At 38.5% G+C, this 27320-nt stretch overlaps 1 protein-coding gene across 1 annotated transcript in view; it reads right to left on the reverse strand.

Moving 5' to 3' along the window:
- Window positions 1–1066: 1066 nt before the first annotated feature.
- Window positions 1067–27320, reverse strand: part of KCNK1 (potassium two pore domain channel subfamily K member 1) — a 32552-nt gene continuing 6298 nt past the window's right edge. The window contains exons 2-3 of the mRNA XM_061471259.1: window positions 5740–6135; window positions 1067–3684 (exon numbers count right to left, since the gene is read on the reverse strand). Coding sequence (XP_061327243.1) covers window positions 3425–3684; window positions 5740–6135 — 656 coding nt within the window. The 3' untranslated portion in view covers window positions 1067–3424. The remainder of the gene's footprint in view (window positions 3685–5739; window positions 6136–27320) is intronic.

Below are 27320 nucleotides of genomic sequence, written 5' to 3' on the forward strand. Positions count from 1 at the left end.
CTGCTCTTAAGCAACTATACTGACATAAACACCCAAGTAGGTAAATTTTGTAGGGTGGCATTAAAGCTCCAAACCACTCAAGTCTCTGAAGTTACCTACTTTGAAAATTACTCATTTCAGCCTTCAGCAGGTCTTGTGCTCGCTCACACTGTGCCATTGCTGAACCTTGGGAAGAAATTCTTAGGGAAGAGGACATGTTCTCAAAGGGACTGTCACTCAGCTCCAAGATCAAAACTGAAGTGGGTTCTTCCATTTTCTTTCTTCCAACACAACCAAATGGCCTGCCAGTTCTTTCACTTGAAACAATAATAAAACATTTATATTTAATGACTAAAAGAAAAGATGGCAAATGTAGATATAGCATGCTAGATGCAGCATGCTAACAAAACTAGTCATAGAATGTATGCTTGGATCGATTGATGACAGTGAGGATAGGACTCAGGAAATTCTTTTCTCTGTACACGTAATTTGCTCACATTTCAAACTCCTCTTGCAACTTCTGTTTCAGCACCATTGTATTATTACCCTGCGCTCCATTTGGGTTTATATGCACCCTCTTCGTGGTTTCCTTCTAGGAAAGATACATACATTGTACTATAGTTCCTGCACAATAATCTTTCTCCTTCTAATCTGGATTCCAGTTTTAACTATTCTGATCTTGTATGTTGTCTTCACATGAAGATTTAAAAGGTGTAGGAAATGAAGGCCACTGTTTTCATCAGTAGTACTGATAAGCTGCAGTGACATTTTTTCAGATTTCCTCAAATATCAGAGTAGTTAGCTTATAAAGACAAGATAAACATCATGCCACTATTTTTTATTTGCTATAATCAGTCAGCATTCGAAACAAAACCAAACACACTTTGGAATGCCTTTTTTCTATATGAATAATCAACACAGTACTAAGCTACAGTTAATGTCAAGGGTAGCTAACACACTGGCGTTAATGGTCCCACCTTGAGCAGAGGAGGGCTAACTAAAGGATGTGCAATCTTGACAAACACAGAAAGGATTTTTCTACAGTATGTGTACACACACATCACTAAAGAAAACAATCTCCACTTCATAGGGCAGGCAGGCAAAAGCCAGACTTTTTATTTAAGTTTAAAATAACAAATACTCGCCTACATCACAGTATACTGCTTAGTTTATCGCTGCTGCTTTGAATTCTGTGCTTTCATTTCATGTGTCTACATTTTGCAATTGTGTACACACTGCAAAATTAACTTTGTATATTTAGCATCTGTGCATATCCTTTAGAGCTTAATATTACACTGAAATAAAAAGAAAACTTGAATTTTAAGGTACTGAAAACAATCAATAAAATTCCACTGGAAAAAAACAGTACAAATGTTTCTTGTAGCACAGTACTCTTAATTTTATGTGTCATTTTAATGCCGCAATTTTCAATTATTGACTGTATAAAGAGATGCCTAGGAAAAAAAAAAAATATCTAGAATGCCATTCCTAAGTCTGTTAAACTCTGGTGATTTATGATATATGTACAGTATATAAATATATTTATGTATATATGTACATATATATTGGTTAACATTCATTATAAATAGAATTGTGTTCACTTAAGCAGTATAAAAATAGCCACTTTCCTGGGAACATGCAAAGACAGTATGCTCTCTCACCTAATCTATAAAACCCAAAACAACCAAAACCTTTAGCTCTGGTTTTCTATAAATATAATTTTTCATTGAAGACTTTCAGCTGATTTAGCCACAAAGTAAGTTTTCCGGTAAAGATATAAAATCTGTTTGATGCAAGCTATAATTAAGCTCAAACACAGTATATTCTGGGTTATTTACTTTCAAGTATTTTTCCCATGTGCGCTAAATCTGGACACACCCATTTTTTTTTTTCTTTTACAGTAAAATATTCAGCTCTAAATACTAAAAGCCAAATTACACGCAATCTGGCATGCTTGCATCGCAGAGAAAAGACTCTCCTCTACACTACACCTATGTGGGAGGCTGTTCTAGTATGGCTATTTGTGCTCCAGATCTTTTGTTCATTGCAAAGCATTATCAGGACTCCCATATTGTAGATACTTAAGGCCAGAAGAGAGAGTACTACAACCACTTAAGTCTCATCTCCTGCTCACTGAAATTCCCTCTGCGGTCCCTGCATTCAGCACAGTGACTGGTAGCTGGACTAAAATACCTCTCTTGTTACAGCCAAAGAGGTTCCAGCTTTGGAAGTTGAGTGAGATCTTGACTTTTTAGTGACTTTTCCCAAGGGGAAAAAAATTCGGTTCCATCTGAACCAAATGTGACATTTTTCCTTTTTTCTTGCCATATGAAAAACTGAAAAATGGTTTTGCCCTGAAGCATTCCCTTTTCCTCTAAAGTGCTTTAGTACTAGTTAGAAAAGCAAAAGAAGAAAAAGGGCTACGTTCAAAGGTGACACTATTTCTGTTCCTCCATTTACCTATCAGCTCAGCAAAGAGTACACACTGGGTTGGACTGTAGAAGAAACAGCGTTGAGTCCTTCTGCCGAATAGATTTCAATCATCTACTAGGAGAATGGCATAAGGACATGACTATGCCAACTGTGACATATGCTGACTCTTTTTCATCTCATTCCACATAGCTAAAAACGCACTCCTGCCCATTTCAGAGAACAGAGGACTGAAATGCATCTGTCTCCCTTCCCTGCAACCCCATCTCACCCAGCATTTTGAACTGCTCTTGCTATCTCTCAGAGTTTACAAAAGTATTTCATACAAACAGCATGGAAGATTCAAGGCACACTCTCTTCAGGACAACATTTTTCTTGTGATTAGATGACCTTTTAACAAGGTAGGAAATTTGAATGTAAATGGCATGGGCAAAGGAGGGACCAGAGCCTTGTATTTTCATTCCTAGAATTATTATCTGCACCTGCAAGTTACTGAGTAATACAGGGATGATCTAGACACTCCCACCTCCAGGAGATCTATATGTACTACTCTGAAAATGTTTTCCAGATTAAGATATTTGGTGTTTGGATTAAATCTGTGACTCACTTTGGATAATCAAAAGTGCACATCCCAAAACTTGCTCTGTCCCCCAGCTGCAAGATGGGGTGTGCAATTAAATGAGTTGGATGTCAATGAAGGCCTACTCTCCTAAAGATGTTGGATGAAGGTGCTTGTGTAAACTTTTCTCTGGCACCTCTGAAAGCAGTACACCTAACTCCTTATCCCTCAAGCAAAATGGCCTAATGTTCCCAGCCACATCCTACATTTTTTCCCTATTCCCAGGGTGGCTCCCACATTTTTCCCAGAAGTCTTTTCTATGTCAGAAATGATGAGTCCTTGTTAAAGTAGCACAGTCTTCCAGCTTTTATATTTTCAGAAAAAAAAATATGAGGCGTTCTATTTCTTATGGTAAGTAGCATAAATGCACCAAACAACGGTTTGGATACCCCTGTATTAATTGTTTAGAGAGCTGTCATTGGAAGTTGGGGACTGGGAAGTCACAAAGGGCTCGTTTGCCTTCTGATCGTCCTTCATGGAAGCTGCTTGGTCTGAGATGGAAGAGAAGGAGAGCTGGTCATGTTCTATTATATTCACTTGGTCCTCTTCCTTGTCCTTCTTCACATAAAACAACTTCCTAAACTTTTTGAGCTCATGGAGTTCACAGAAAGTCTCAAGAACCACCAACATTGCAATAAGGCCCAGCAACAGATAACCTAGGTGCAAAAAAAAAGACAGTAAAAAGTGTTCAATTATTAGCAAATTAAGTGGGGCTGGAACGTTTTAACCCTGTAACTTTTCCCATCCCTGTCATCTCCAAACAGTATGCTAATTTCCTTTATGACCCAGTTTCAGAGCTCTGTGATGCACTTTAGATTGTAAAATCCTATTTTTCTATTTTCATTCTACAATCAACAAGAACCCACATAAAACCCCCCAAAAGTAACACTAGTGGCTTTAAGTTTTGTTACAACTGTACAAGGGTAAAGACATTAAATGAAACAGAATACTAAAACTTACCACATGCATGCTCCCCCACTTATTTACTATCTTCATTTTTTAGTGCTCTTCAAAAGATTTTCCCTTAATATCCCTACATATTACAAATAGAAGGAACAATGCAGCAGCTAAATATGGTTATTTGTTGTTTGTACCAGTTTAGCAGGACAAATCACATATATTTCATGAAAACTTTTGAATTCTTTTCCTTGGAAATTACAAGAAGGTACCTAACACCCTGAAATGAATGGGAGAACAAAGCAACCAGAAACGTGTACAAACCCAATAAAATGAAAATAAAAAACCCATGAAATTACTGCTATTTTAAAAACCCGATGGAGTTGCTATATCTGATAACAGCTTGAAGATCATTTGCAGTGTTTTACTAATATGCATAAACTATCCAAACCTGGAATTGTATACTTGAATTGAATTGAACTGAATACTTGAATTGTATTACTGATTACTTTGGTGCTTTACTGACTGATTTTTAAAGGTAATAGCTCTCATAGACTGACTTTTGGAAATGGAGTTTCATATGCTTAATAGCCCGCTCTGCCTTTTTCTCCCCCTCTCCAAACATATGCTTCTTTTTCCTTTTAGTATTTCCTGAAATTTATTTCCTAAGTGTTCTAAATTTTGAGCCATAATTTTTCTTCTGACTTTGAGTCTTCAGAATGGCTAGAATATTTAAGAAGGCCATTACCATGTGTGACTTTCTCCATTCACTTCATCATTTAGCATCCCCATATCTACATATCTACTCTGCTGATCAATAGGGTAGTGATTAAAAGCTACTGCTGGTAAGTTAAACACAATGGGTAGAAGGGGAAATCTCCAGCAATGAAGGCAGGAGAATAAAGTGTTCTGTTGGCTAGTTCAAAGCCCTGCTTCACGGAATGAAAAAATTCAAGGCCCAATCTCTCTTTAGATAAAACACAAAACCAAGTTCATGGACACTTTACCTAAGTTAAGATGGTACAGAGGCAGAGACAAATGCATACCAGCCTAAGAAGGGGACTTGACAGGAAAGGTTTGGTTTGGCCGTTCAGCTCTTTTAGGCGGTGCATCTGATGAGCTAGGACTGCGCAGACTGAAGCTGTACCAGAAGCTGGGACGCTTCAAAGCACTGTCACTGGAGAATAATGCCCTCAGCACGTATTAATTCAGAATGCCAACACAAAGGTAATTTTCTTAGCTCTACTTTGATAAAGTCACTGATCAATATGCCTTTCCTTCTGTGTCAAATGTAATGAAACAATATAAACGTAACACTTGTGGTCTTGCTTTGCTATCATCTTTGTCTACTGGTATATACCAGTGTCAGCTTCAGCTACCTTCTGTTACAACTGGAGTCAGAAACTTTGCTATTCTGCCTCATTTCCTATTGCTCCTCAATTCATGGCTGTCCACCTCTCATCTCACCTTATGAGATCATTTATCCTGGGTCTGTGATGCACTGAAATTTTAGCCCAAGATGCTCATAACCATTTTCATAACAATAATGTAAGAATTTTTTTCTACTAGTAACAAAAGAGTAATTAGCTATGGTTTAGCGCAATGGAATTCTGGCCTTAGCTGCTTCTTTCTTAACTAAGAAAACTAACCCTATTTAAAGGTTTTCTCCTTGCGCAGCTACCTACAAATGCCCACTTTGCTAGCTGACAGCTCACAAAATCACCATCCCCAGAATGGAGAGAGAAAGTCTCAATTTTTTTTGTTAATTATTATTATAACATGTCTTTTATTTAGCTGGTTAGTTTGACACTTACATGTAATTCCGATTTTATACAGCTCCCGGAATTTTTGATTGTAGCCTTCTCCTGGCACATAGTCTCCAAGGCCAATAGTGCTCAGGGAAATGAAACAAAAGTAAAAAGATTCCAAAAAATTCCAGTCATCTTCCAGGACAGAAAATATTGCTGCTGGGATTAAGAAGAAGCACGAGACAGTGATGAACCCAAGGACTATAGCATGGATGATTGCAACAATCTGCTTGGAGAAGCCCCAGCGAATGTGGAAATACAGGACAGGCCGCCTGGTGACATATACAATTATGCGCTGTACCACTGCTGTCAGGAACAGGAGTGTGAATGGGATCCCGATGACTGAGTAGATGATGCAGAAGGCCTTTCCTCCATCAGATAAAGGCACTGTGTGTCCATAACCTGGAAGAAAGCAGAGGAGGCACAGGCTAAGCTGAAGCTGGCAGCTCACATACCAATTTGATATTGGCTATACTGTGTGAGAACCCCCACCCTTTTCCCTCTCATAAATGCTTCACTATTGCTAATCTGAATTCTGCTACTCTTCACAAATGCCATTCAAAGGTCTGTTTTAAGCAGGCAAACAAAGCCTAAGTACTAGCAGTAAGAAAGTAAATAAATAAATTTATATTTCAAAATTGTGATGGTAGTTGTATAAATGCTTATTTTGGAGAAGGATTTAATGCCTAAGAAGTGGAAGCCTATGCCAGGAAATCTGTGTTTTATTCTGGGTTTTCCTGCTGACTTTTTTTGTTTAGTTTTACAAAATAATGTAGCTTTTTTTACCCACCTTGTTAAGTGGAATAATCCATACCTCAGTGAAAAGTTTCTACTTTTACTTTGTAGCAACCTTACGTGAAAATAATTTACATTACATTGAAGTATTACAATCAGCATCCACGCTATATACTTCCATGCTTCTGCAGGGTGTTTAGATGATGACCCAAAAAGATATCTAAAAGCAGAACAAATATCTTCACAGCAAAACTCCTGGGATCTAACCACTGTGGCTGGATTTTGTAAATGGCTAGCCATTTACACACCAGAGATGTCAATAGTGATCTGTTCAGAGTGCAGGAATGCATCTACTAGTGTACATGCTGGTAATGGCCAGCAATCTCTATTCCACAAAAGTGCGCAATATATCTTGTATCCAGCACAAGCAGCTATTCTGCCAGTCAGCCTGCTTCTAAATGTAAATCATAGGCACAAAAAAGAACAGTAAATCCAGCATAAACCAGGAATGCTTTCTTCTGCTTGCCAACCAAACAAGTATTTTGTTTTCATTGCAGCAAGGAAGAGGAAATCTCTTGACATCTAGTTTGGGCACTCTATACACTGATATCAAGCCAAGCAAGTGCAGACAGGCCCTAGCAATTCTGCAGCCCCAAATCTGCCAGCTCATTCAGGTTATGCTCGTGCTGTACAGGAAGGCATTTTCCAGAGCTACTGCAACTAGCTATCTTGAGGAGCACAGGCAGAGCCCAGTGCACAGAGGGTTATGCTGCTTCTGCTTTCTGAATTGGGGTCACTCCACACTCACCCAGTCCGCCCAGTGCAACACTGGACCAAGTAGATATTCCCCAATGTCTCCTGGGAACCCCCTGCCTGCTCCCCTGTGAAACCAGCTGCTCTGCAATTGCCTTCAGGTTTTATAAGAACACAAGAGATTTCTCCTCTATATTAATGAATTTTATAGTAGAAGGATTACTGTTTTAAGTTTTCCAGTGGAGTAAGAAAAGGAAATGTTCTTTTTATTTAAGATGCATACAGACACTTCCAGATAAGGAAAGGCAGGCAAAACGTCTTATCACTATGACATATGAAGTCTTAGAAAAGAAACACGAGGCAGTATCTCCATGTTAGCTAACTCAACAGGAAACTTCAGTTTTATTTGAATTTTAATGACATTATGAATAATTTACCCAATGTCTTTTGAACCACAGAACAGTGTACTAATTAATGGCTTTTTTTTCCTTGCTCACCTTCTGCTTGCTTTATTTGCTTTGAGATAAGAGAAACAGCACTGCACAGGGCTCACCAGATGCAGCTGAATCAGATTTATGAAGCTGCAGAAATTTCTTACCTTGTGTTCTACTCCATCCCTAATAATGGTGGACTTTTGACTGGCAGTTCTGACTGCCACTGACCTGACACTTTCTTTGCCCAGAATCTTGCCCCTCAGAGGTATGCAGGGATGCCACTTCCTAAGTGCAGGGATCTCACTTTGTAAGTGCAGAGCTCACCACTTCATACATGAAACTATGACTGGCTTTGCTGTGAGCATGACTTAACATTTTATCCACACTCGTTTTCAAGTGTGATTTTCTTGCTCTGTAGCTCACCCTTACTGCCTTAAATAATTTTGTGTCTTTAGTAAACTTTGTTACCTCCCTCTTCCAGGTCATTTATGAGTTTGTTGAATTGCACAAGCTCCAACATATGCCTCCAAGGAAGAAGCCTTGTGACGTTCCCCTCCTTCCAAGAACTAACCATTTTCTCCTATTCTGTTTTCTATCTTTCCATCCATAAAGAGGGCCAGCCCCAGTTGCTTAGTGTTCCTGAAAGCATTTTGCAACTACCAACTCCAAGTTTGGAAGAGAAGAAAGATGCGTGCTTTGAGTAGATCACAGGTTATCTAACACTGGCCCATGCAACACAAAGGAAAAAAAGGCAATTGCAATGCTTCTTCACATCAAGGTGTCTTCTTTAAGCAGAACTACAGGTGTGTTACTTGAGCAATATGCAGATCAGATCTCATCTGGACTATCTACCTCATTCTGGTACCTATATTTAAAAAATTACACTGGAAGTAGAGCAGAGAAAGGTTATGGAAACCACCAGGGGAATAAAGACTATTTTATGAGAGGAAGATAAAAGTGGTGGCTTCCTTGGCACAGCTGAACGGAGGCTGAAAAGTGATACAGTATCTCCCTGTTAATGCATCAGCATACAAGTACTACCAAGGGAAAAGAAATGCTTTAGATGAAGAATAATATCGCCACACAAACAAATAGCTTTGCTATAGCATGAATACGTTTAGTTTGGAAATCAGCAAAAGGCTTTTAAGCTTCAGAGAAGAGTTCTGGAGCAGCCATCCACTTTCAGTACAGGGGAAAGAACCCAGCTGTATTTCACATGTAGCCAGATGAAACTTAGTAACTTTCTGGATGATGCAGTATAATAAGCCCATACATGACAAACAGAAACCGAGCTTGCAGACCTAGAAAGTCTCTTGCAAGTTCACTTCAGGGATAGCTGAGATTATGTATCTGCTCCTCAGCTGCTAACAGTTACAGGAACTATAGTACTAAAAAGCATTAACAGTTTCTAACTGAGAATCCACTCAACCAGCAGCAAGACAACGACATTTTACAAAAGCAATGGAAAAGTAATCAATTAGGAATGATTATACTGAAAAGCTTGAGCTAAATCTGTCACAATTTATAAGGCTATGGCAAGTGAGGAGGAAAAAGATCTATTTTCTCCCCCATATGAAACTGCTTTTATATGACTTTTCCTAACAATCCCTATAATCTTAGTCATCACTGTGCAAAAGTAAGTAAAAAAGTTCAACATAGCCATACATTAAAAAAGAGGAAATTACAGATCTGAGGCAGGAGATATTCCATGTCTGCTTTCAGACAGTTGTGCTCTATTGCCTCCCATCTCTGCTCCTGAACCAGTTTGTAGCTTCTCTGCACTGTAACCTCTTCAGGGAAATTCCCTTCTATAATCTCTCCATAAAGTGCCTAGAAAACACTACTTCTACATAAATGACTAGTAACAAAAAGTATGCCAATTTGCCTTTTGCAGTGGAAACTGCAACAATCAAATGCATTACAACTGCAATTCTGACACTCTTTTTGTTAGGAAAAAAAGGATGCTCACAGAAAGATGACCACTTACGAAGATATTTCTTTATTCTACCAAGGAGACTTGCTATGGGTGACTAGAATTAAATTGCCCATGTAGCATATCTGATAACTGTATTACTGATTATGAAGACAGACAAGATTTACTGAATGCTGTATTTTCATATGTATAATGCAAATATCAGATAACAATCACTCATTAAAGGCACTGACCTTTGAAAAATCAGACCCTCAGACAACCTGCCCAGACTCAGAAGCAAAGCAACACCAGAGATAAAAGGATATTACTCACATATAATCCCTTGTATTGTCTATTCATTGCTTAGTGGTACCATTCCTTAAACTCACAGAAAAAAAAACCAACACATGCAAGACCAGCAGAATTTGCCAAATTAAGTAAGATCAATGCTCCACCTAGCTCAGTGTGTTGATACAAACCATGTTTGATTGATCATACAAAGAGCAAAACCCCACAATATCTAGACAGTTGAGTTTCAGTTCTGTTTTGATATGGGGATTTTTTCCTTAAAAATAATTTACTCTCTTGTGAGTTGGACAACTTCTACTGCCATAAGTTTACATATATATATATATATATATATACACAAAAATGGCTTTATCTGCTCTGATGTAATTTTGATTGTCATAGTCTACAAAAGTTCTTATTAAAAAAATAAGCTTAAAATGCTTAAATCTTTTTACATTGATCTTGTTGCTGCAAGTTATATAAGTCAATTATGTGTTCAATATCTACTCTTCCATTTGCTGTCTTTCAAGTTAGTCTTTTGCTCTTATACCTTTCTAAGAAGGCTTCGTCATGACTTCTCTTTACTTTTCAGTGGTTTGTATCACTCTTGTGCAAGTTCCTTTAGTTATTTTCTGTCTTACCTGTGTCTAATTGTTCCTGTTTGATGACTTTGTAGAGAAATATGCAGAAATGATCACTGAATTCCAGGTAAGATATCTTTTCTCCCTCCATTTTTATATACCATCACACTTTGTTTTTCAGAGTCTCTAGGGAGCTTACAACAATGCCCAATTCATAACAGCCTATGTCAAACCCAGCATTGCATACTAGTATTTCACAATAGTCTTCCACCCTGTGTTAGCTTGGTACTTGTTGGCACTGGGTGTTCTCTCCTTTCATCTTTCTCAGATACTGCTTTGACCAGTACAAGCAGTTTGATATCATTACTGCTTTGTGTCTTCATAGTTCGGTCCTTCCTGTAGCTCATTAATTGGTCTTCTCTGTTAAGAGACAGTGGCTTTACATGTATTTTGGGACCCTGAATTGAGCATTTAGTGTCACAGTGCAGAGGTGCCACAGTTCTATGTTCTGATAACCCAGCCTGGACTTCCACACAGAAGTGCCCAGAGGCTGCTTTGAAGGGTAAATGTTTGAATGTGTAAGTGGATCTGGCATCAGGTGAGGTAAGAGACAATCAGAGGTGCCATGACGTTGGAAAAGTTTCCCCACAGACAGCCTCTCTTAGGCTATGGTGATGAAGCCTGGAAGTATGCAGGTTGTGGCACTGGCTCCTTCTCTTGCCCCTCAGTTACACTCCCAGGGTATCTGCTGTCTATAACTGTTCTCACAGGCTGGTCCATTAAGGGGAACCACCATCCACAGCATTAAAGCTCACTTCTCTCCCTTCATGAATTAAACAGTCAATGGTTTTGTGTTGTCAGTTTTCTCCTGCCAGGTGCTGTTCTCCCTCTCTCACAGATTTCCTCAAGCCATTGCTCCCTCTGGTCTCCCTAGCCCCAAATGACCCTGTTGCAACACCAGCAGCCCTATGTGGCACCATCAAGTTTCTCAGGGTGTGCAAGTGGTCATCTTCAGCACACTCAGTGTCTTCCCCAACAAACCCATTCAGATGGCAGAGTCATAATACACAACCCCAATGTGGCAGCACAACAGATAAGCTGCTCATCCCTTCACTGGTTTGAGTCAGTGTCTCTGAAGAGAAGCCAGCCCTTTAAGGCTGCTCATAATCTTAAAATGCCCCATAGATGAAGTGAATCATGTGCTACTTATTAAAGACATGTAAAAATCTTTCATTCATCCCAAGCGTAATATGACTCACTGGAATATGATGATAACGACAATGAAGGTCAATGACAATAATTAAATAATTTATACATTTAGTTTTAGAAACCTTTGACATTCTCTGCTGTGTTTAACAGTGAAATACATCCCTCTTCATAACTGGCCTATGATCTCCTAAGATAAAAAGAACTGTCAGGTGATGGTAGATCCGTGTTGTAAGAGATCACAAGGAAGTCTCATTATTTTTTCCTACTGCAAGGAAGAGCGTAGCAGCAACCAAAGTAATGAGAAACTTGCTCTACAGAGATCAGACCAACAACATTATGATTGAAGTAGATGATTAGGAAATTTATGTCAAGTATAGCAGCTGACCAGGCCATAAATTTGCAGGCAAAAGGTCACCTATCATACAATAAGACAACAATTATAAAAATACATGCTATATTATGCAGCATGCCTACACATGCCAAACCATCTGCTCAGAATCAAATTATTTCAGAAAGGTTATTTTGCTGTTTCTGCTCCAAGGGTGCGCTCTGGCAAGGACCAGTTTTAAAGATAGCTGATAGGCAGGTAGTTAAACCAGCCTGTTAGCACACTGTTGCATATAAGCCTTTCTTCTCTACAGTAGAGAGAAAAAGGAACATAAAGGACTGTAGACAGACATACAAACTGGTCTGTAGCTAAAAATGTGCAAAACAGTTGCACTTTACTGCTAGAAAACACTTTTCAGAACTCAGTCAGAGGTTTGAGACACAGCAATACCATTAAAACCAGATACTAAAACAGCTGAATGTTAAAAAGGGGTGAAAATTAAAAGTTCACCCACACACTTTTGTTAAACAGACCTGAGAACTTTGAATTCCAGCCAGGCTGAGATAAGCTTCCCTATATGGCAGAAAGGAGGAGGAAAAAAATCCACTATGACAGGCACCTTTAAGTAGGGGAAGTACATTCTGATGTTATATTTTGCTACCTCCTCAGTTGAGCTAGTGGAACTGGGTTTGTGTGCACTGGAAAGGAGGAAGAGGCACTGTAAACTGAACTGATGAAATCATTTGGGTTTAAAAAAAAACCCAAACAAACACCAACCCAAACAAAAAAACTCCAAACAAACAAAGCAACAACAACAAAGAGAGAAAGTGATGAGGAGCAGATTTGTTGGAGACCTAGTTCATTTCACTAATGAAAGCTTACAGCACAGTACATGCTGAGGGAGGAGATGACGGGTGTGGCAGAAACCTCTTCAACCAGTTTTACCACTAAAAAAAAGCTATTCATTAGGTTCATACACAGCACCAATAAGGGTGATTTAAACTTCCAGCTGAGGTGATTTAGTATGGTGCTATTCCAGCTCCCTTAAATAATACGTCCCTCAAACCTCAGTAGAACAGAAGTTGTAGAAACATATTTAGACAATTAAATTAACCATGAGTATTAGTTTTTCGCTATAATGATTTCTCACATAATCATTCCTCAGAATAGACTTGTTTTGTTTTGCCAATTTCTAGTATCTGCCCTATCAGATATTTGCAAATAACTAGTAGGGACTTCCTCCCCTAAACAAACCCCCACAGAGATTCCAACACACTGATTTGCATGTATCTACTAATGGTACATGGTTTCAGTTCCTTCTAATACTGTCCTTTGCTGCCACTAGTTATCAAAGCCAAAGACTGCTAACTCCTCAATGTCCTACTAGCTATATTTGGAGTTGCCTTGTAAAGGACCAGGTTCTTATGATCAGCTCACAAATGTCACCTGCTGCACCAAGAAAGGCTAAAATGGCTTTGAACTTAGTTTAGTAATAAGGTTGTGTAAGTAATTTGGCTGGCTGTCAGCAGCATCTGCACCCAAGAACCAAGCCAATGGCATGGATATTTTGGCTGCCATGTTAAAAACAGTTTCCAAACCAATTTCTAGCAGAACAGCTGCACATCAGAACATTTACATCTTGCAAAGTCTATAAAGCCTGCCACATCTGTTCCTGCACAGGAAGCAGTATTTCACCTGCCCAAATAATCCAAGCTAGAAACTGCATCCACCTATGCTGGGAAAAGGGGACTGGGGAAAATGTTTGAGGACAACAGATATCTCTACCCTATTTATGTGAATACATTGAGATAAACAACTTGCTTTATGGTCTTATATCTGATATTGTTTAAACTGTGCGAGGATTTGGGCAAAAATGTGGGCAAAACACTGATGTTTAGGTCCTGTTATGACTAACACGATCCGGGTCAGCCTTAAATAGTTGGTGTGACAGTGGATATAGCTACAAGCTGACATGTAACGCATCCACATTCAGAAAGCATGGCGACTGTTAATCATATATAAAGAAACAAAACAAACATCTCATACTGGGAGCAGGAGTAATGATTCTAATTTCCTACTGAGTACGTTCTTAGCACTATGAAAAGTTATCCCCTTTCTTGCAGTAAACCCAATCTCAACTTCGTCTGGGAGTCCCACATGAAAAGCAAGCAAAAGCTGTTACTGACCTAGACCTATGTTCAGGGTGTCACTTCCTGTGCAAAAGCACTTCTATAGAAACAAATAATTACCCATATAAAAATGTATTTAACCCAGTATTTAAGAAATAATGTATATAATAATGTAATAATAATTTAGAACTTAATACATCAATAAATATTCAGAACCAAACTATCAAATTGTTTATTGTCTTTTTAGTTATCATATACTTACTGTGCCACCAAACCAGGATAAAAATATTTCCTTGTCCCCAAAACATGCAAGTTCAGTATAAAATGCAAGGCAGCCAGTGAACACAAACGGAAAGATGGAAAAGAATGAGGTGATACTGGATAGTGTGCAGCACAACAGCATCCATATGCCACCTGCATCACCTCTACTAAACCAACCCTTTCAAATATTCATATACACTGATGAGCTCCCCCCTGAGCCTTCTCTTCTCCAGGCTGAACAGTCCCAGTCTCTCCCACCCCTCACAGGAGGGACACTCCAGTCCCTTCATCACCTTAGTAGCCTTTTGCTGGACTCTCTTCAGTAGCTCTGTACCTTTTTGTTCCAACCTAGCTGCTGATGCTGGAGAATTATCTGTTCGAGGAGATATTTCTGTACCCTGTACTATATTAAGGTTGCTGCACACTTTTATATATAAAAGTGAGATACAGGAGGCTGGAATATTGATGTTGGGACTGGGCAAGTGTTACCAATCCCATTTTTTATCCAATTATGCAGCAGGAGGTACACTGTCACGTTTAATATCCAGCAAAAATGACAACAAAGCACAAATCTTTTATTCCTTTCTTCAAATTGACATATTTTCATATGACTTAGAAATGCTTTCTCTCATGCAGAGATTAAAATATAGATGTCTTTTCAAACTAAAAAAAAAAAAACCATGTTCTTGAAGTTAGCTGCTCTCATGACCCACAGTCTCATAAAAATGCTTGTTAAAAACATTTTTCAATCAAATTTGAGTGAAAAAAATATAAAGGAGTGCAAGTACACTGTTGTCATTTCATTTTTCTTGTCATTTTTTGGACCCCTGTAAATTGGATATTTAAAGAAGATGACTTTTCATTTTACAAAATGTAATCATTTTTGATACTCTTCATGTCCCACGGAGGTTAATAGGAGAAATTACAAGATATCATGATGAAGAAAATGCTTTTCTGTTGTTGGGCTGGTCAGCAAAACTAGTCCTTTAAAACATCCAAATAGTTTGGTTTCAACAGGAGATGAGATCTTGTTCTAAAAATCTCATGTGAATGTAATGAAAAAAACCCAACATTGATCATATTACTTAAAGGACCCAGTATCTGCCAAATCCTGTCCAGAACGTATTATTCTGACTACTGGAATGTAAAATATAGCAACAGGAAAAAAAGAAGAAAACAGAATTAATATAACTGCATTGTCACCTTGTTTACATTAGTATTGCAGAATACTGGATGTGGATCTGTAGAGAGGAATACTTTGTATTATGGACCTAAATTCATCATTATATGTAGGGAAGATAGGGCTTATTTTAGATTTGTTCAACTTTGTTCACAAAGACTGGATGCCCAGTCACAGCTGAAGTGTGTTCCACTGCTCTCATAGAGTGACAGTTTCAGGCAGCCTGCACACTCCAAAACTGCTCCACAAGTTTGAACCAAAAGTGGGGAAGTGGGAATAATACGGAGATTTGTTTCAGCAGTACACTCTTCATCTGAACCAAAACACTACTGTAGGGCCAGGAAAGCTGGCATACTTCAGAGTTTGAAGCTGAAGTTAACAGCACTTCTCAAGCATTAGCTCCTGCACTTGTGTTCAGCAGGGCAATGCCAGAGCGCCTTAAAAGCACGGTTCTGAATATGTGAAGCATTTTCAATTCTCTGAAGGGCTCCAGATTTTTTGTAGGAAAGACTTTCACTTACAGTTTCTGAATTGCTGTCAGGACTCAATAATATGAATGACAACATTATTAACACTCTATGAAGCACAGGTCACTTGAGAACATGGAAGGGTGCTCCATGAAGTGAAGGGAAACCAGATATAACCCTGGGCCAAATCAAAGAAATACTAATATTTTCTAATTCCAACCCAGACATTCTATGCTTCCTTTCATCAGAAAGTTCATCCAGGTCTTGCTTACACCACCGTGCAAGGCAATGCACACCAGATGCAAAGACTACAGTCTGATGGGCATATGGAATGGCTAGCAAGCCAGCAACTGCTGTTTTAAACAGTATTTACCCACAGTTACTATTTAATGAAGTGAAAAACATTCCAACTGTATAGCCGTGATGCTAATGATGAAGTCATTCCCATGCCAGCAGTTAAGATCCCTATGGGGGGGTTACAAGGAAGTGCTCAGTACAGATACTGCAGAATAGGAGGATGAGTTGTACTAGAGCAGTGTAACAATAGATGGAATCCACTGCACAAGAGCCAAATGTAGACAAAAGAGTAAGTACAGAAATTAGCATGTCCCTTTCACATCTGAGATGATTACTGTTTGGTGAAACGCCCCCTCTTCTCAACAAAAGTATCAGAGAGAAATACAACCCCAAAATAATAACTTTAAGTGGAAAATGATAGCATTCTTTCACGTCATACTGCCTGACACCAGATCTTGCTAATCTTGCCTGGATACATTACGGACAAGTAAAACAGATCATCAACCCAAGGGAACTATTAGACCCTTCCACCACAGACTACGTGAAAGAATGTGTTGCTTGTCACCGTAATGGGACCTACCATGCGAGAGACAAGGGCAGCGGGACTCCAGGTAAAGGCACATACTCCATTTGAGGACTACTAAACAAGCCTTCAGAAAGGACATGCTATCTGCAGGAAGACACTTCTCCACACACTCAGCTGGCAAAGCTTTCCCACTCACCATGTGAGAGCCGAGTTTTCAAACCCTATCTCTAAGCTACACAGCTCCTATCAAAGTGTTCATTAAGAAATTCCTTTTTCTTGTGACATGCTAAACCTTCAGCCTGACATGAGGTTCTTGTGGGCTAGACCCGTGTTCCTACAGAGCCCTGACAACTTTAGTCATGTGTTTTGAAGTGAAATGTCATTAAAAATGACTTCATGCCCTGCCATATACTTCACACAGTGCTGAGCACAGGAACAAAGACTATGTGAGTGCCTTCTGCAGACAGAGGTCTGCTAAACTTCTGTGGCAAAAGCATTCAGGCTTCACTTCTATCAAGAGACAGACAGGCATTTCTGGGTTTGCTGTTTGGGTTTGGGGGTTTTACCTTGTTTTTTTAAATTTGACAGGATTTTTATTTTTAAACCCAAAGTCTTTATACTAGAAATTGGTTCTCCTTAGTGCTATCCTGGATTTAAGACCCTGAAAAAGCTAAAATGCAATCAAAGCAGGATCCATCTGGTGTTGGGATATTTTTCCCCCCACAGATGTCTCAATAACAGCACATTTCTAGAAATACATATCCAAAAACCCGATCACATCTTTAGACCTACTTCTAGCAAAGATTTAGCATAAGAAACCTATACGTTGTTTCAACAATTGTTTTCCCTGCTATATTCATTTTTCCATATGGAAAAAAAGAAATTTATGAAAGTCTGCTGAATAAAATGCAACCAACAGGTCAAAAGCAAGGTGAGATTTCCTGAGGGCTCTTCTCAGAATTCAGCCAGGAAAATTCCAATTATTCTTTTATTGGTTTACTTGCCTGCTAGGCAACAGATGGTCGAAAACCTGTATGAAAGAAGAGGCCTCACCACCACACTACTTCATTATGAATGTTTCCTGATAAAACAAACTGTAAGTCTCCAAAATTTAAATTTGATAAGTTAAATATTTTGCTTTACCTGCAGTCCTCAGAAATGTTATAAAATACAATGAGGTTTTGTGCAGGTCTTTTATTAGGGATTTTTGCGCCGTCATACTTAGCAGCGTTCACACAATAATGGATTTTTAAAGCTACTGATCACCAAGATTAAAATACAGCCAAAGAAACAGGTTCATCAAGAACTTCAACATCAATTTCAAGATATTGAAAGGCATACAAGCCTTTTTGCAGTTCTTCCTGGGAATTACATCCTGAAATACTCAAAGTAGGAAAAAAGAAATCTTAACAAGGACAATGCTTTTGCAGCAACACCAGGAAAGAGAAAACAATGCTGCTGACTACATTTAGCCAGTACCTTGTTCGTGACAGTGATCTTTTCATTTCTCATGTTAATGTGGTAAAAAACATGATAAGACTTTCACCTTGACTGCAGCATAAAGGTGATATGTCTTACCCAACACTAATACTTCCACATTTTGTCTTTAGATATGACAGTGTCTACCTGGGAAGAAAACTCATTTTAGAAGTTAAAATGCATTTAGCATCTAACTGGCAGTAAAGCAGAGAAGATACACAGCTTCTGAAGAGACTGGAAGGAGATGTTTTTTTCTTTCTGGAAAAGGTCTGGAACCATGGTTTCATTTCACACTGCAACCTTCTCTTTCCCCATCTCCTCTAATTTTCCTGTAACAGGTTTTAAAGTTCTACCAACTAGTTAGGCCTTGCACTTGAAAGACCTTGTTTATGCATGGTGTACCACAGGGATGTGCCAGCTGCTGCTGAGCCCAGCACCTGTGCAGAATGATATTCTGCCTGAAGCCTGGTGCAGTTCACTGGGAAGAGGTTTCTAAAAATTGGTAATTTGCATCCGTTACCATCCCAAATGCACACTGGGATATGTCAAAAACTTTGAATGTGTTGCAGATGAACATGATTAAAGCACTGCAGTAAGTATCAAATTAGTGAAGAATACCTATCTAGTCTCACTAAGTTACCATTTCTTGCACTGAAATGAGCCACAGTTGTTCTTCCTACCATCTGGGAACAAAAAGAAAGAACCAGCTGCAAATTAGTATGCTTCCCACCTCTATTTCTGAAACAAAAATTGCTTTATTGCACCACCAGAAAGAACAGAACATGAAAACAGTGAATGAAACTGGTATTGTTGGCAGTAAGGAATTATTACACAGAATTAAAAAATTAGGCCATTTCATGCTGTGGAGTTGAAATCAAATCTGTAAGCAGCATCTTTGCATTAAAATGCAACCTCGCATGGAAGAAAATGTTATCTACTAGATACAGCAGTGGAATAGGAATTTATACTTCTAATCTTGTTATGAATTTAACATGTGGAACTCTGGGAAATTACTAGCATCAGCTCTCTTGTTTGGCAGAGGAAGACAGTACTTAGCTACCTTCATGAGATATTTCAGTTAATCAATCAGACATCATAATGCATTTGCATACAAATGAATCCTATTTCTGTTTTCTGTTCTAATAATTATTTCTCAGAAACACAAAGAATTCAACAGCACATAAAACAAAACAGAAGGCAATCAATTTAACACAAATAGCAAAAATTACTAAAGCAACTTAACAAAACCCCACAGAGCTCAGTGCATCAGTCTCCACTTTCACATGCAGCACATTCTATCTGGAGTATTCATTTCTAACTTGAAAATAATAACAAAGAGAAATTGAGACAATATTTACACAAGGGCTAAAGTGAGATACTTTTTCAGGTAAGATGGCTTATTCTGAACTTTAAATCACAGTCCAAAATGTGATGCTTGATGGTACTCTGCCATCTGAATATAGTCTAGCTGAATATACTCACAGTTTCATGCTCAAAATAAAACCTTAACTTACAAGGCCCAATGGGGAAATACTTCAACTGTTATGAGAACCAGTTTACTGAACCATAAGCAAATTTTATAGATACATTAGTCCTATTGAATCATTCACATGTTTAGGACATCCACATAGCAAACACTAGCTGTGGTAACTATAAAATTGATTAGTTCCACTGGAATCAGGATACCGAGGATAACCACAACTGTATGTCCTACCAATAAATAAAGGGAAAGGAAAAGAACAGCACTGTAGTTAAACATACCATTTATGTTCATAAGAGGATGAAATGCAGACTTTTTTGCCTATTCAGAAGAGGTTATTTAGAAACAAATAGTAAAGTAGCATTTAAAAAGGCAATCTACAGATAAAAGACATTTAACCAGCAATGTGAAGACACAGACAAACCGATTTAAATGCTGCGTGGTTTAGCAAAAACTATATTGCCTGCTTAGATTAACAGCAATTTGTTTTGAAACTGTGAGCCTCTCCAGTTGGTTAGAGAATGTCTCTTTGTGTGGTATTTGCTGTTTCCAGAAATTCCTACAACTACGGGATAATTTTCCTAGTGAAAATATGTCATTCTGACATCTCAGGGACAGAATAAGGTAGCCCTGCATATATGGAAAGCAGGCAACATTAAATCAGTAGTACAATTCACAAAAAATACTTCAACTGCCAAATCAGAATCCTCGACCCACCATGTCAGTCAAAGACATCAAAACTGACCAGTGATTTTAAGTCCCATGTCTTTAAATCCCATTATGTTCAGGTAGCACACATAGTAGAAACACTTAGCTATCACCCAGGCTGAAGACTGAACATACAAAGGTTTCTCATGTTCAGCACCTTACTGCCAATGCTTGCATTTGCAAACTTTGGCAAACATGAAAAAGGCTGGGTTGATGCAACCTGTTACTAAGGAAAGCAGGATTCTCTAAGTGGCATCTCTCAGACCTTAGTATAAAGGAAGGAGGAATGTATGACGGTTGGTAATTCCAAAATAAAGGCCTAGCATTGAAGAGCAATGTGTAAATTGATAGTTACATCTTTTCAAGGGAGAAATTTGTTTGCAAGTGTCTGGCCCTATGAATGCATCCAGTTTCTTGTAATTCTCAGTGATCAGAATTTGTAAACTAGTTACAGAAACTAAAACACAACAGCACGACTGCATTACTTCCATACTAGTTGCAAAGACAATGCAATTTATCACATAACAATAGCTACCCAGTGGGAAAAATTAAAATTAAAGTTCTCCTTGAGATTCATGTACCTGAGGTATATCAGACAGAAGTATTTTAGTGGTGGCATCTGTACTAACAAAGAGGAGTCTTGTAAAGTTCTTTCAGCTTTGTTAGCTGTCAGTTTAATCTTGCTTGAAATAATGCTGCTTTACAAGGGGCAGCCAGCAACTGTCAGATACATTATCATTACAGGAAACACATTCTTAGGTTACCATTTCCTTTCTTACATCTGCTGTTAATTTGGCCACGCATTTTTAATTCTTTCTGTGCTTTCACCAAGTTGTTACATGAAATGTCTAATGTAACGCTTGAGTCACTGCTGAGAAAGAAGATCCTTTTCTCCAAGTGGGTCCCCTCTTGCATTGGTTGTAGTTTACCTGACTGCAATAACTTAGAACAAACTAATCCTACAGAAAGTGAATATGTTTCTTCCAGTCAGACAAAATGACATGGCTTACTGCTGTGGTCCAGTGGGCAACAGTCCAAGTACAGGGCACAAGTTTGGATCATAGGATGGGAAGCTGGAGTCCAAGACATCTTCCTTCCACTGGCAAAGCTGTTAAGTACACTCATCCCATTTCGCTTCACATCAACCTAAGCAAACATTTTACTACGTATAAGGAGAGGCAACCAGCATGCTAAAGCAGAGCAAACACTGCTTTCTTCCCATAAAGGTTACTCACACATTTGGTAAGTCATGTGGGATGCATTAACTGATGTTTAGCTTGTTGTCTGCACACAATACAAACTGAACAACTTCATAAAAGGGAGTGCAATGTTTCTCCATCAAAGATACAGAAATGTGTACTGCACACTTTAATACGGCTTCTGTGAGTTCCTATTCAAGTAGCTGCAATTTCCTTTAATAGGACTGAGCAAAAAACTATTACTAAAGCAAAACAGCTGAAGTACATCCACAGGACAGGAAATCAGCTTACTGTATGGGAATGTGTCCTAGCAGAGGAAGTAACACAAAATTCTCAAGTTCCTAATCTCAATCGTGCTAATATCTCTTACATGATCTTTTCCAACGGTCTTTCCTCTTTGTCTTAGCTCATCCTTTTGAAAAATACATACGAATATATGACTCTATTCTCACAAGATGCAGAACATAACAGAAGTGCTCTAATCAGTAAAGCACATGGTATGCACATGGTGCAGAATCTACTGATAAAAGGTGGTTTAGAAACATGAAAGATTAGAAGTCGTAACGGAAATGGTGATAAGATTGTGGCATAATGCAAAGCTAAAACCTGGAACTCAAACTTCTGTTTGAGATGTTGAGAGAGTTTTTATCTTTTGCCTTGGATGAGCTTCATGTCTACTAATAACTTTTACTGTAAATGTCATTTTCCTTGAAGCAGTATACAAAATTCTGCTTGACCTGAAGATTCAGCTGGCTTCACTTAGTACAAATAGCTGTACTAAAAGATATAGCTGAAAGATCAAGATTTATCTTTGCACTATAGCTATGAAGAATGTAAATGCGTAACAACTTTAATAATGAACTAAGGCAGGCATTTGCCCTTATATTTACTCTTTTCTTATTAACATGAATTGTTGATTCACGCAGTACAACATCATGGCCCACGGTTCTTTACTTGCCCAACTTGAGCTGCAGCAGTGGACCAGAAGGCAGGCTGGGGACATGGATTTCTCAACAGACATGCAAATGCATCCAGGTAAATTAAACTATCTCTTACCTTCACATAAGAGAGCTTTGTTGAGAACTATTAAACATTCATAAGATTTACAGCATTTTGCATTTATTTTTGTACATCACTCAGAGTTTACAGTAGCTAGGACTTTCAAACAGTAACACAACAATACATCTTTGGGCATTTTTGCTATGCTAGTCATTTTTGCTATACTGCTGAGTCAGCATTCCAGTACTAAATAAAAATATAACCATGAAAATAAGTAACAAGACATGCTGTGAAATGTTTAACATTTAATTGCCCATTAGTAAATTACACAGCCTAGAGCTTCCAGAACTCTTCATATGATATAGAAATTCTTTGGTTTGCTTTAGGGTTTCCTGATTTCCTTTAGGCTGCAGGCTTCAAAGGGAAAGGTCTATGCCATTCTTGTACAACAGATAGTTGTAAAGAGTAAAAAGCTACTTAAATAACACAGAGTAGAGATTTCATGGCCTTCTTACATTAACCTTAAACACAATGAGCAATTTTCACTAAAATTTTCATGAAGTGATTATATTTAGGATTGTACAATACAGTCCCCAAGAGTTAAACATCCAAGCTATTTGATTTTTCTGAACACAAGGGTTTTTTTCTCTACAATTTTCTTTAAAGCCATGTATAGTACAATCCCATCCTGCTGGGGAGGAGACAAAAATCAGAATTTTTGCCTTGCCTTTGCATTCTATGACTCTAAAGTAATAAATCCATTTTCAAACTATATTGTAAACAAAACAGAATACTACTCCAGCTTTCCTCTGGACTTTGGCACTACTTCTGTGTGTTGCAATGTCTAAGCCTGCCAATCACATTTTAAAAGGTCAACTGAGCAAAATATGAGTTCATAGCATGCTGTGTAGGTTTAAAGTAACAAAGTAAAAAGCTAAGTGTAAGAGTCAACACAGTACAGGCTTTAAAATTAAAAAAAAACATGCATAAACCCCATTCCAGACAGAGCTGCCAGCATTTGAAGTCTTCAGAAGGATTACTTTTGCCTCTTAATGCAGAGAAATCTTCTCACATTTTAAAATAATTATAGGTTTAGTATGTATTTAATCCCTGTTAGAAAAAAAAAAATGGAGAAGAACTTTCTGAAACAATAGTAAATTTTACAGTTGAGCTGGCTGCTTCCTTTTCCCTTGATGCATGAGACCTTTTCCCTACAATTCTGTGTTTAGCTTAGCTATAGGATACTCGTGAGTCACCTTTAGGCACATTACTACAGAAAAGATGCAAAAGCAGATGTGCACTTGTGACGGAATTCCCAGCAGGCTTTATAATTGTGTAATTTTCTGTAAGGCAGACTATTATTCTTTCCCCAACAGAGCATATGTTTATCCTTTTAGTCTCACTGTGTATTTCTACATGAAAAGCCTGGTACACAGCTTTTACCAGCATTGCAGGAAATACGCTGAAGTAAATGTGTAACTTTGCTATTTTAATGGCATACAGTTATACCAACTAAATGCAGTGCCTTTACTGTAAACATTGAATGAAGAATACTTGACCTCTTCATAAAATATTTTCAGTAAAGTTGAGAAAAGGATTCCTTGAGCAAATACATTCAGTGTGTGGAACACGAAAGAGACAAGGAGCAAAAGAGATGACAAAACCTCATTCTCATGGTACCAGATCTCTCAATAGCTGCATTTGCAATGGTATTAAATTATGCTTAAAAACATTCTGTACAGAAGTTCTGGCTACTCCAGAAGTTTTCACTTCATATTAGAGGACAGTAAAAAGATGGAGAAAGCCTGTGAGCATAACAATTTGGATTCACAATTTTTAGGAGAAAGATGGAAAACTGATGTTAAATTTTCTACTGGAAAACAGTATGCAACCTTGTCAGAGGGCACAGCCTCACTTTCTGGAACACAAGCAGTACAGTACTCCACAGATTACTGGGTTGGCTTGTTCCACTGGCAAAACTTGTTTTCCAGTTCAACCTCCTCCCTCACCTACTGCCAGGGAATACTGCCTAAGTGATCTCCCTGCTTCTGTATCTGCATTGCCCCAGTTCCTCAAAGATGCTGTGAAACTGCTTAAGCTACTGGCACAGAATCAGTTCAGAGTAGAGACTATGGTACTATCTAAGAAGCGTCAGCTAGTAAATGTTTGGGGTCTGGTGACAGCTGGTGTACCACTTTGATTCAGATGTGCTTTTCTTCAAGGAAGTGTTCATATTCTGTTTTCAGAGATGAATGCGTATCTTTTTTCTTTCCAGGAAAGATGAAATCCATATGCTCTTGCAAAAACCCCTCTGATACGTCTCTGAAGCACAGCCCCTTGAAAAGCTTTGCTCCATTCATTCCTTTCAGTCCTACTCCTAACCAGGACTACATCACTGATTTGTCCTCACAAGAAACACAACCTCTTTAAGGTTTCAGCTAGGTTCTTAAGTGAAAAAGCAAACTGACACATTATCTTAGGGTCTTCTGGGTCACCATCAGTAACTACTCTAGGACTTTGGTAAAATTTTGTATAAGTATCATAACTTTCAAGCAACTGAGGTTGGATCCAAAGAGAGTAGGAATTTAGGTAGCTAATTCCCAAGAAACTTCCTATTGCTATTCTTTAATCCTGAAGGCATCAAAACTCTCATACATATCCTATTTTTTCTCAAATTGCTAAAATTTCACTTCTGCACATGCCAATAAATGTCCTGGTCTTCATATGGTTTAGCAGCTTGTGGCCTACTTAATAATTAACCTGGAGCAATGGCTAAAGTAGACATTTCTCCATAGATGATGATGTTCTTCTGCCCCCCAAAATCCCACAGATTATTAAAACGATGACGCAGTGGGACAGAGTTAAACAAAGAAAGAACAAGAACCAGCCAACAAGTAAATGAAACAGCAGAAACTACAGACTTAAAAAGGAGACTTACTTTAAACTACATTCACATAAAATGAAAATCCTACTCAGCAATGTTCAGGAACTGCAGGAATTGATTGTTAATTTTAGAAGTCCCCCTCTGAGAGTGTACATAACTTTTAGCTTAGGATTTGATTTTGAGATGTCAGTCGAATGGTAATAAAAATTCCAGCTTTGCAAAAGGATTGCAAATAGAAACTTTTTAATGAAAGGCAATTTTTTCTAGAGATTAGTCTCCTCCTTTCAATAAAGATGTAAATATCAGAGAACAAAATACAGCCAAATGGAGTAATAGAGATAATAATAGAGCACTGGGAGGCCACATAATTCATCTAGGACAAACAGCAAATAATTTTAACATAGCTAAATTCAGTCAAAAAAACCCCAAAGAAATAGCAAAGGTGACATTTACAAAAACGAGTCAGTTAATAATCCCAGGGTAGAACACCAGTAACTCAGCCCTGACCCCAGTTAACACTCTGTGTATCATACCAAGTTCAATGGATTTGTTTGTGAATACTTCCTCCCTCCCCCCTCCCAGGTATTTCAGCAGAGGAGGAATGACCCTGGACCTGACATACAGGGATTACAGAAGCAGCCATTGCAGACCTTCACTTGTCAAAAGCTGCTGGGTTGGCTCCACTAGTAATTTAGCAAGCCAGGTGGAACAGCAGGATACCCAGTGGAGACAGAGCTTGTAAGAGACACCCCATCCGTCAGCAGCCAGCACTGCTCCAAACAATAGTACAGTCATGCTACTCCATAGCTTCTCTGCTTTCTGCCAGGTGATGGTTTTTACTACTCATTGGCCCATAAAGCATAAACACTGGATTAGAGCTACTCTTGCTACCCTTTGTTTCAGGAAATCCAAGCAGGAGTTTGGCACAGCTGACTGCTGTAATCTCATGAAAAACCCAGAACTGCCACCCTGCCTGGAACACAAGACAGGACAGACCCAGATTTCCTCTCCACTACTACAGTGGAGAAAACAAGAACTTTGTCCCTTTGTCCTGGGCACACAAGAGATAATGTGACCAGTCTATTGGCTGTAACTTGTAACTAAATTGTGGCTTGCATCCCAAAGCAGAGAGCCCAATATCCTTCCCAAAAAGTTTATTACTAGTACTTTTGACAAATAGAGGTATTTCAGAGATATTCATAAAAGATATTTTTGGTTTGTGGGGCTTTTTTGTGTTTGGTTTTTTTTTTTTGTTGTTTTGTTTTTTAAAAACAAAAACTTGTTAATTTCCTTCTTTCCTAATTTTTTTTTTTCATTGAATGTTCCCGTATTTTTTGTATTTTTAGACATGGAGACCATAAGCATCCAATCTACTTTCTTAGCATTAGTCTATCCATATTCATCTTACCTCCTCCTGCAGCTTCCCTAAATGGAAGTCGTCTTTTCTTCCCTTTCTAAAGACCGCTAGAAAACCATAGTTCAAATCCTTGCGCTGAGAATGGCATTAAGCAGAACTCAAATGAAACCTCCCACACCTCATAGACAGCATCCTACCCCTGGGGCCAGACTAGAATATGGCAGCAGTAAGTGTGAAGCTGCTCTGTGGTGCATAAAACACAAGAATTTTCCCTGAGAGGAAACCAGACACACCAGCAGACAGAATTGCTCTTTCACTTTGTGTTTATACTTTTAATTGGAGAGGTGGGACGCCTGTTTCCAGGACAGTCTACTCATCTAT

Source organism: Pezoporus flaviventris, unplaced genomic scaffold (assembly GCF_033815535.1).
Source record: "Pezoporus flaviventris isolate CSIRO_AGI_PZ_B2104156 unplaced genomic scaffold, CSIRO_AGI_Pfla_v1 ptg000066l, whole genome shotgun sequence".
Lineage (NCBI taxonomy): Eukaryota > Metazoa > Chordata > Aves > Psittaciformes > Psittacidae > Pezoporus > Pezoporus flaviventris.